Source organism: Perna viridis, chromosome 11 (assembly GCF_037379345.1).
Source record: "Perna viridis isolate PV_CMFRI_1.1 ecotype Kerala chromosome 11, ASM3737934v1, whole genome shotgun sequence".
NCBI lineage: Eukaryota > Metazoa > Mollusca > Bivalvia > Mytilida > Mytilidae > Perna > Perna viridis.
Window position 1 is genome coordinate 32504531 of NC_142455.1, and position 12307 is coordinate 32516837.

General features: G+C 33.3%; 1 protein-coding gene across 1 annotated transcript in view; it reads left to right on the top strand.

Moving 5' to 3' along the window:
• Window positions 1–341: 341 nt before the first annotated feature.
• Window positions 342–12307, top strand: part of LOC148603765 (G protein-coupled receptor 54-like) — a 66376-nt gene continuing 54410 nt past the window's right edge. Inside the window, exon 1 of the mRNA XM_088553448.1 lies at window positions 342–1194. Coding sequence (XP_088409574.1) covers window positions 856–1194 — 339 coding nt within the window. The 5' untranslated portion in view covers window positions 342–855. The remainder of the gene's footprint in view (window positions 1195–12307) is intronic.

Below are 12307 nucleotides of genomic sequence, written 5' to 3' on the forward strand. Positions count from 1 at the left end.
AGATTGTAACGACCACCAAACTATTAGTTTAACAACCTTTTGTGTAACCTACTGTGTATTATCTAGAATATCATTAAATTGGTCAAACTTTCTGGTATAGAATAAGAGTCAGATTACAGACTAGCCAATACACTGGTCAAACTGAGATCTTCAATGTATCTAGAAAAATAAAGTTGGAAAACTGCAAATCAAAGTTGCTTTGTTAGTTGTAAGTTTTTTTTTTTGTTTTTTTGTTTTTTTTTTTGTTTTTTTTTTTTTTTTTGTTTTTTTTTTTTTTTTGTTTTTTTTGTTTTTTTTTATTATTATTATTATTTTTAAGGTCGAGAGAAATTGAATACCCGTACTATTTTGTCAAACATTTTTTATAAATCATATTGTTGAAGGCAAAGTCATGTGAATAATTGGTTTTCTGTTTTCACCAATAATTCACTTCGTTTGTAATATACCTTCTTCGGCAATTATAAATACAAATAACTGTTGATAATGATTTCGATATGCTTTACATATTGGGAAGGATAATCAGCAATGATGTCACATTTGTCGTCTTTGTATAAACATATCTAATCGATACTCTAGTGATTGTCGCTTTAGCTCTCGGTGTGTTTAGTTTTATATAGTATTTTGTTTTAAGGAAATCGCTGCTTGAAATATTGTTTTTGAGTAAACTAGGAACTCGTTAATGCCATTACGACAACGAATTGATTTTATCATTTGTAAATCGCAAAAATGGTGATTAGTGAAACTAACAAACTTACAGTTAGATTGGTTGTATAATTAGCTACTGCTTTTTCTCTTTTTTAACTTCACTTATAGTTTTACCTTGGACAGTATTTTATTGAATAATATTTCATAAACATGCTTTTAAATTCCAATTTCTCTCTTCCTGAAATGTTAACTTTGTCTGCGAACATGAGTGCAGGACAAGACATTTTCCCCGGACGTCCGGAATACGCTATAGTCGTCCCAATAATTTGGATTTTACTTGTTATTATTGGAATTATTGGTAACGGATTAGTTATTTATACATTGTTGAAAAATGGCGAAATAACTGCAACAAATTGTTATATCATAAATTTAGCAATTGCAGATCTTACTTTTGTGGTCATAGTTGTTCCTTTCACCGCTGCTTCTTATGCCACACCGCACTGGATATTTGGAGACTTCATATGTAGGACAGCAATATATATGATATACGTAAGTACAATTATTTCTATTAATATATTCTTATAGTGTATTAATGTATTCTTTTTTGTTGAGTCCGATTGCTCATTTAATTTTGTTACTTTGTATGTATTATTTTAGTTACTTTATGTTCTATGTCGTGTTTGCCTGTATTCACTGTCTGGTCTTTGTCCCTGAACTACATATCTTGGTTCCCTTGATTACTCCTATACACCTGTATTTCTGTTATACAGTAATCCGTTCTATTGATATTAAGTACACAAATGGTGTAAAACTTATAAACACTTAATATTGGACTTCTGCGGATATATAAGTATAAAATTATAAATGCTATTTGACACGAACTGTTCTGTCCAAAGAAGGAAACTACTCGAATTATGAATGTATATATTGTGAAGAATTATCTTGAGTGAAAACTAATTCATTCATTAACTATCTGTCAATAAAGATATGACGTCTTTGACATATAGTCCATGCCAGGAAAATTTTGTTGAAGAGTAATTGATACTCTATATACTCTTATTATTTCTTCATATTCTGATTTTTTTTTTTTTTTTTTTTTTTTTTGAGTTCGCAGTATTGAGTTTGGCCACTTTGTTTTCTTTCAAATTGATGTGCTATGTATGACATCACGATCTAGAAAAGCAACGAAGATACCCAATGGTGCACAATATCATGTTTTAGTATGAGATGCACATTTATTTTTCCTTTTTATTTGTATTACATCAGAAAATCTCGGTTATTCATTGTGTCTTGTGTTTTCTGTTGGCTTTGTCGCCATACATATGGATATCCATTAAGTCTTTATCTAGTCATGTTATCTTCTTCTGAGTGTAACATACCTCTGTTCAAATATTTTTAGATATTTGTTCCTCTGAATGACGAGTCAACACTATATTGTCCCATTGTACTGAAAATCTTAGAGAAAACCTAAAGAAAGGATTAACATATCTAAACAGTTTTGAGAACAGTGGATACATATCTATGACAGCACACATTTGTTTTCATTACAATTATGAAATAACGATATGTGTAATCTATCAAAGGCATTAATCTAAAGTATACTTGATATCATATAGGTTATGTGTGACAGTGTGGCGACGTGAGGTATTGTCATGTGTATGTGTTATACAAGATGTTGATCTGTGAAATTGAGTTGAGCATTATATTTAACCCAAAGTCAAAGATATCGTATATGGCTTGTAACAAATAACATGCATACAGCACGGGAAACTACAAAACCGCATACTGCATTTCACTATCCATTTAGTATAGTGTCATTTTATCATATAAGATCAATTGAATTATTTATTTTGTAAAAACCTAAAGGACAAAAAAAGGAAATTCATGTGATGATAATTGTCGCAGCACTACGAACGTTATTGTTGAGATAAATATTGCCATACAATAGAAATGCTAAAAAATGTGGACGGTAAATTCAACCATTTGTTTACGAATAGTTTTATACCAAATATAGTCAAGTTATTTATGTTTTCGTATGTTTTTTTTTGTTTTGTTTTTATTTGTTTGTTTGTTTGTTTGTTTTTTTGTTTTGTTTTGTTTTTTGTTGTTGTATAAAATCATTGACACTTTTAATTTGGGCAAGTCATCACAAGACTGTTGGCATTGTGTAACTTAAACATTCCGAAACTTGGAAAATACCTACAACTTTTTAACAAATATTTTAAAATTTTCAAATCAAAATTAAACCACCACATCCATGAGAGTTTTCCGTAGTTGTCACTCCAATATCCAAGAGTTTTACAAAAGTGATGAATATTTTCTATCTGTGTCCAAGACATGATGAAATGTTTTTCGACAACATATTTATATCAATGTGATGAGCATGTTTTCATAGACAGTCGTTGTTGTTCGATAAATTACATATTAAACTCGTTTTGACGATATATTTCGTCACTCTATGATATAGACAGACTGGATCAAACGAATGACAAATTATGACTTTCAATGCATTTGATCTTAGTTTCTCTATATAATTCAAGTTTTATCATGGATTGGTTAGGGATTTGCAGATTTCGGTGATTTGCGGCATCACATCTATCCAATAGAACAAAGGGTTAAGAACACTACAAACGCTGAACAGTTTTAACAAAATGTTGCATAAGTTTAGATTGGTTACGTTTCATTCATATTGGAGAAATTTCTTTATTTCCTTCGTATTGAGTTTGTATATCACTGGTCAGAGCCAGCATGGGTTACATGGTGCACCTGGTCAGTGCTCCTTTTTTAGTGGATTCTGGGTATCCATTTTACATGTGTATCTTTGTACGTATAAATTTCATATCATTTGTTGTGTGTGTCTTGTCCTGACCTGCCTCTACCCTTCGAATATATTCTTTTGATTTCCGCTGGAATCTTGACCTTTTCGATTTGTCTTATTACCAGGCTTTGTGTTAGTTTAAACATATTTTATTTCAAAGAATACGTCAATATTATACATGATATGACAGTGTAGTACCTAAACACAAGGATTCGGAAACAAGCCATATGGCTTATGCTAATCCGTCTCCAAATAAAGCACAAAAATACATCTCTTTGAAATCTTAGTCGTCATCATGAACTCGTGGATCGTTATGGTGTATCCATCTGCACCATGAAAACTGATTTATTCAACGGGTCATAGATTTCCTTTCCTCGTTTGTCTACTCCGGACATGACTTTTTACTCGGCTGGTGTTTCTAGAAAAGCAGAGGACGCTTATCCTACCGGTGCACCTGGTCCATGCTCCCAGTTTTTAGTGGAGTCCAAGTTTCTCATTTGCTTTTGTTACTTATTGTGTATGATTTTAGTTACTTTATGTTCCTTGTTGTGTATATCTGTTTTCCATGTCTGGTTTTGTCCCTGGATTACATTCCTTTGATTACCGCTATCACCTTGTTTCCCTTGATTACTCTTTCAATACATGCAGAAGCATGTTCTAGAATTTTTACAAATACATGTATTATATCTGTAATGAAGTTGGAAAAGGTTAACTTATTGGGGAAATATTAATTACAGAAAAAATATAAGAAGAAAGAAAATTTATTATAAAGAAGAAAAAAAATATATAAAAGTAAAAATAATTAAAATAAAAAAATAATAATAAAATAAAAAAAAATAAATAAATGAAAAAAAATAAAAACAAATATATAAAAAGTAAATGAAATACACTCAAAAGATAGCATGAATACAAATAATATATTTACGCGTTTACAAATCGTTTACTCTTTATAATATAGGATTGCACCTTCAGAAAAAGTTCAGTATATTGATTTGTTGATAGAGCATCAGACCCAGTTAGGAGAATATCAATGTCAAACTGAAAATTCAAAGTGTGAATAGTGGTATGTCGTAAATCAGAATAAATGTTACATTCAAGTAAGAAATGGCTGTTTGACTCAATTTGTCCGCAAACATAGTTTGGGCTACCCGCGAGGTTACGCCTGAACAGGTGTTCGTTGAGTGAACTACTGTTCATCCGCAACCTGGTGTGCAATACCTGACCTAGCCTGCTTCCAATTTTATAATATGATGGCCGTCGGCGTTCGTTCAAAACATGTAAACGCGCTTTGAAGACATGTAATGATATGGAATTGCGCGTGTCGATCGGAAGGTTATTCCATAATCGAATAGTGGACGGCAGGAAATAGTTCGAATACAAGGATCTCCTTGTTCGTATCTTTGATAAGTCATTACTACATCTCCGTATTCTAGAATAAGTCTGATCAATGACATGTACATCTTTTCCAAAGTAAAACGGTCGAGAACCAAACGTACACGTCGAAGCACATTGATCCTTGAATACGCCTTTTTAATAATATAATCAATATGATCATGCCATGAACCATCGTCCGAAAAGTAAACCCCTAGATGCTTGTGATTGAAGACCTCTGGAAGATCGAAATTACTCATCTGCAGAGCAGGATTTACCTGTCTGACATATTTACGTGATACTAACATCGCGTCCGTCTTTTGAGGATTAAACCGTAAAAGCCATCACGAAGCCCACTGGTGGATTTTTTTCAATATCTCTATTCAATGCTAGTGCCGCGTCGTCAGGAGTCTCCACTATAATGTAAAGACTAGTGTCATCAGCAAATAATTTCATATAAGCATCAATGACGATATCCTTTATAAAATGAGAAAAAATAAGGACCAAGTATAGATCCTTGCGGAAACCCAGCTATCTCTGGTTTCAAACCAAAAAAAAAACGCCGTTTAAAACAACGCATTGTAGTCGATCCGCTAAGTAACTACGAAACCATGGTAATAGGCGTCCGTTGAGTCCATATTGTTGTATCTTTAATAATAAACACGATTTAATGCCTTAGATATGTCACAAAAGACGACACGAACTTCCTTACCGTGATCCAAGGCTTGCACAAACGAATTAGAAATGTCCATCAACCGATTAACAGCAAAATCGCCATGCGTAAACCCAAATTGGGGCTGAGTGATGATCCATTTTTCTCTCAGGTAAAAATGTACATGCTTGTATACGCAACGTTCCATACATTTTGATATGATACTGAGTAAAGAAAAAGGCCGGTAATTTCTAACCTATCGCAGTATCACGTTCCCGTTTTTGAAAACTGGCGTTACGTTAGCTCTCATAGTGGGAAAGAACGACTTCGAGAGCGATAAGTTGAAAAGTCTACATAATGGACGTTTCAATTCGTAAAACGCGGTCTTTAAAAGTCTCGGACTGACAAGGTCAGGGCCAGATGCCTTACCAATATTAAGGTTTTCTTCATACCAGACATTTGATTGCATATATGCCACCATGACTTCGAAGATGGATAGTTTTGTTTCAACTTGTCTACAAGTTGATTTTGAAAAGTATGTTGGGCCTTCCACACTTGTAAGGTTATTAAATTCGTACAAATTTTGCCAAGTCGCTTGCGTTATCTGTACGTTGCGCTTTAGAGTGCAAGAGTCTCTTTTTACGGATATGTCTCCTTAAATCGTTCGTCAGTCATCTTTGGTCCGACTTCCGAATCATCGCCAGCCGAATCCAAGATGACATCTGAAAAATCGGACACTATTTGGTCGATATCGTCAGACAGGAACAAATAAATCAATGACAGAGTTTTCAGTAAAAATATGTTGGATCATTAATCATTTGCTCTAAACTGTATGTAGTACATACGTGATTCATTCTCGGATTGGGATTTTCCTGGTTATCATTAAAATCACCAGTCTCTATGACATAGTCGCAAGAGACATTGTTAACGGCTGATTCCACAGAAAGTTCTATTGTACTCCGTACCTCATTACTAATATGAGGCGGAAAGTAAAAAGTCCCATATAAATCGTTTTTGTTACGGATCTTTAACTGGATCCATATAACCTCAAGGTCTGGGACCTCTAAATCAGGGCGCCTGACGGCGTTAATGTTGTCCTTGACAAACACTATAACCCCACCCCCTCTTCTATCTCCCTCCCTGTCCCTACAAAATGTATTTTGGTAATTGATGTTCTACGGAATCATCAGAGTCAGACTGTTTTAACCATGTTTCTGTAAAAACAATATGTCAAACGCACTATATTCTGCTAATATTATCTTTAAGTTGGGTAATAAACTAGTACATTCAAATGCAAAAACGACACTGAGTTAGATAATAATTCATACATGTGTGAAAACTCTGAAACATCGCTATCAAATAGGGAAATACTGTCCCCAGATTCGCTATCATGACCAAAAGGACCTGGATTGAATTATAAACCAGACATCAGAAGAGACATATCTATCATCAAGAACAGTAGAACTGTTATAACAATATAACATGAACAAGCTTTTGGATAAAAAAAAACATTTCTCATTTTGCACAGAATTGATATGAATATGGCTCAATTCTGAATGTAACAATAACATAAATATAATGGGTAAAGAATCAAGCTTGTAAAGCGCAAAAAAGATTAATACATATTACATGTTACGTACAGATGAGCGGAATGAGTGTGGGATAAAAAATAATGTTGATGGATACATACAAATATAAAACTCATTAAAGGGTGCAATTTTGATAATAGATATAATACAATGTATTTCATAAAAAATATTTAAGTAGGAAATATGTACATGTTACAAGTCAAATAAGTGGGAAAGAATAAGAAAAAAATATTTACAATGGTTATTACTGCGTTTAGATGCATTGTATAGCTTAAATGTGAAAAATAGTTTATCGTGTTAACAATTGATTTATGATTATATTTATTTTTGCAAGATTTAGCGTACACAGGTACACTTGAGATGAGTTCAATTAGTACAAAGTAACGGTAATAGCAGGGGGATTAAATCATCATAATAACGATCGTGAAGTCTAGAATAATGTTATGAAGTAACAATTCAAATCGCGTCAAAATAATTTGTAGATCAATTGGTTTCGCTTGACCGAAAAAACCTACTATAAAAACAAGTTGTGGTATTACTATCATATGACATCATCACATAATCACCAGCCTGCGTGCATACACGTAATGCGCCGTTAACCACTAGATTGATAGGACTCGGATATCACAGCAGCAGAGGTCTAGGACATGTGCTGTTGTATTCCAATCCTAGCAGCAATCTATATACGAACCTACAAACAAACTTAGTAGGTAAAGTGACAGTTAGAGACAGACGGGAGAGATAGATTGTAGTCAAAGCATTATTATTTTTTTTTGTATCAGTAGGTATTGATTGAAAAAAGGATTTAACTTAAGAAAATGATGTGATCGGGTATTTGAATTGATCTTCCTACTCTAATGACTTAATGATCAATAATAATTCAAGTCGCTGATGGTCAAGTAACATGAAAACCTATTTAATTGGGATATATTACATTTCAATAAGAAAGTAACATTCAATACAATATACATGTTAAACTACATGAGCAGCAGTTGGGAATATTTGGAATAATACTTTATTATACAATGTAAAGTTGATGTTAGTTTTATGAAATGACGGCACCGGTTGGGTGCTAATACCTGCGACAGTACCATATGAACGCCGGAAGTCCATACTATCAGCACCTGTCTCTTCTTCGACGTCAAATACAGGTACATCAAATTCATGGCTTGTAGAGGACATCTATCATGAACAAATTTCCTAAGAGCTGACTCAGTGTTAGTAACTACTATCCTCTCATTGTTTTCCTTCACGAACAGTTAACCATCAACTGACCAAGTATGTGTAATGTAATGGTTGTTCTACAATTGTCGACAAAGTTTTCACAATCGTTTAAAGTTGTACTCGACTTGAGGATTCGCTTTTTAGTCTAACAGTAATCAAGGGAACCAAGGTTATAGCGGTAATCAAAAGAATGTAATCCAGGGACAAAGACCAGACATGGAAAACAGACATACACAACAAAGAACATAAAGTAACTAAAATCATACATACAAAGTAACAAAAGTAAATGAGCAACTCGGACTCCACTAAAAACTGGGAGCAGGGTCTTTCACACGTTCAAAAATTTGCCGAGGTGGCAACGGCCTTCCGAGCGACCCTTTCTATTAGGGTTGCCCATGCGGTGAGAACGGACAATATCACTTTCTCGGTAATCTTCATCGAAACTTTCGACTATATCGATTACTATATCAGTGGTATTTCCGGTGGCGCACTCGACAATACCGCTCACCCTCATTAGTCCCCGTCTCCCGTACTGCTCTAAACTATCGAGATCGTCACGTAGTTAAACGTTTTCCGCAGTTAATCGATCGATGTATTGTTTGTAAGGTTCGAACGCATTTTTTACTGCCATTTCTACTTCCTGCCTTATTATAGGTGCAATGGTTATTTTAATTTCTTCATGAATTGTAATTTGTAGTGATTGAATAATTGTTTGTAAGTCGCTATGTTGCAATGCAAATGTAGTTGGTGGTGGGGAGGTGTATGTTTGATGAGGGAACATGATTGGTGAACCAGACTGATAAGCTTGTGTTCTTGTACGAATGAGTGGGGCCTTGTCAAAGTCTGCTCAGACATTGTATATGTCTTTTTAGTACTGGCTTGTTGGTTCTAGGGCGAAGGAGTAAGGGCGCTGAATTTACGAAGTCTATTATCGGGTTTGAATTGTGATATCGATAACTGGTTGATTAAATAGACTGGTTAAATATTCTGTAACCTTTGTATATATATATGGTTTAGGACGTTCTACCTAATGACACATCTGGTTACTCACTGAATTGTACTTACATCGACAACAGTTGTAAACGTAACATGTTTATGAAATGATTTTCTGTAACTTCGTCATGTCATAATGTAGCAAATCACACATGCATCAAGTTGCGATCAACATTTTTCACAAAAGTAAAAAGTTTTTTTTAAGTCATTTTCAGTGGATTCCAGAGAGAGTCAATTTCCATGTTATTTTTTCTTGAGCATACGCACACTATAGTACATGTAGAAGAAACTGTCGTTAGCTGCAATGAAAACACATTTTAGGTAGATTCAGAGTTGTTTAGAAATGGTTAGAGTACAGTAAGTAGATCTTGATGGTTTAGAGGGGCGGAGCAATAGAAAGAAGTATAGACCATCGAATGTCAAAGGCATAGACCTTCTTGATGAAAAACAAAACTTTACATTATCTCAATTGCTCGACATACCGATACAACAACTTGTGATAGAGGCGGAAAACTATATCAAAAAATGGTTTGACGCACCAGGTACGACCATACAGTTGAAAAAAAAACAACAGGTTGAAAGTGTTGCAAAGAAAACGCCCCAAGCGAATCACTGGCTGCCAGGCGATTGTACCAATTGGATTAGTATCGAAATTCCCATCCGGAGTTCTTAAAGGTAATGAGAGTGTAATCCACCAAAAGATATGACAGTTTAACAATATCAGCTTGAAAGTTTGGCTACACTATCTCATTAGCCAAGAATTAATGTTCTAAATAAATGTCCCTTTACGTTAACCAATGAAATTAAATTGTGGGACACTGGTGTCTTTTTTTTCTTATTCGACTCCATGAATACTGACAACTGCGAAAAGAAGAATATTTTTATCATTCAGGACGTATCACATGCTGTACTCGTATGTAATATTTAATGGTGAATTCACAAATAATAAGTCACAAGCAGGATTCGCCAACCAAGCAGTGCAGTACATTCTTACCGACTTGAGCAATAAAAATTATTGAACAAAAAAAAGCAACAATATATACCTTCTAAGATTGAAAATTTAAAAGCGGAGACAGATATACTGCACGAAAGTTGTCCCCTGAAAGCTGAAACCTTTCATTAAACCCGACGAAAAAGTTTGTTATAAATCTAAGTAAACAAAATGTAACTCAACATTAAAATAAATAATTTCACAAAGTTATTATTCGTTTGTTAATGAGAAGATCAAAAATGTATATTGAAAAATCTTTTATTGTTATATATGTATATATTTTGAACAGGAAATCACCCACTGAAGACACATAAGGTCATTCTAATTGAGTCGACCAATCAAACCGATTACTTAAAATGTATATTTATTTTCAGCATTTTTAGAAAATCATAAAAAAAGGTTACCCACTGCCATTAAGAAAATTGTCGTCCTTTTTAAAAGGGTCACCTTAGAATTCAGTATTTTTAAACAATCATACATAGATGTCACTTGATGTCTATTGTAATGTTATAGTCTTTAACACTTAAATGGTTTTTTTGTGGATCGCTTCTTGCGAATCTGATTTGTCGAAAAAAAGTTACATTCGAACTCATTTACAGTTGTTCCCTTTGTGTTGTAGATTTCTGTTATTATTTTTTTGCTGCTTTTTAAGTCCATTCTTAGTCCTCGAGAATAATTGTAATCGCGCTTCTTGTTATAATGATAGTCTATATTTTAAAAAAAAAGATATTAACTAGTTCAGCGCTCTTGTACAGTTTTGACTTATCTGGTCTTGTATTTTTTTGTCTTTTAATACTAGCATAAAGACGACATTATTAGTCCATTTCCTACTTTTATTGATGTCAAGTCGCATTTCCCATCTGAGCGTCATATATCATTTTCTTTGTTTCACATTGAAAGCATTTTATCTCCAACACCTTTAATGTACATCCTCTTCTACAGAAATATCACATTAAGTGTATATGTTGTCTTGGAAAGACAGTTTAAAATATCGGGGTTTACAATAGACTAAATCATGTCACTCGAGGGACTTTCACATTATAAACAAATAATTCCCCTTGACAGAACAAACTGACCATTTCCTATAAACAATCCAGCATTGAAACGAATGTATAATTATATTTGGATCTTAAAAAGACAATAAATTTGGAAGAAAAAAATCATAAAGTATGACATTACGAGAGAACTACATTTTGTTTTATTTTTAAATACATTAGTTAATGGTTATTTGTACAATTGTTGTAGTTGCATAGTACAAACACAAACTAACATGCAATGCTTTTTAATGGAAATTCTCATGAATCCTGTAGGATAGATTAAACAAACAATGCATTTTCTTTGAACAGTGTTGTTAATAAAACTGGTTAGTAAACATGTAATCTTTGGAATCGATTTCTGTTAACAAACCATTTTTCTCCTAAGTAAAAACTTCATATGTATATGCATATGATTTCTTTTAATCACCCTTCAAAAAGGTAAAAATGTCAATGTTGACTCACTACTAATAATTTCGTTAATCAAACATTTTGTCAGTAATTCCTTAAAGGACATAAATGTCAACAGATATAATTGTATGATTGTTTTTTTTATGCTTTTTTGTTTGTTTGTTTGTTTGTTTTTTGTCTGCTTTGCAAAAGACACAAATGCAAATTGTCCATATTTTCGAACATTTACTTATGTAATAACCTTTGGTGTCGGGTAAGAAAACAATCTGAAATATCAAATCTTGCAGAAAACAAGTCTTAACGCTTCTAGGAAAGAACATCGTAACACTTAACTTTCTTGAAGAGGTAATTATGTAGTAAATAAAATATTTTTTCATTAAAATTTGAAGCATGTTTCCGGTCTGGTAATGCATGTAATAAGGTAAAAGGTTTCTCAAGGGATATCGTTCATTTGGTTTACATGATAACATGGGGTACATTCAGAACCATACTACATTTGTTTGGAATTTCGACCTCATCGGACAACACGGAATGTATTTCAAGAAGCAGAAAGTTTTCAACAATACGGATAACTTACGT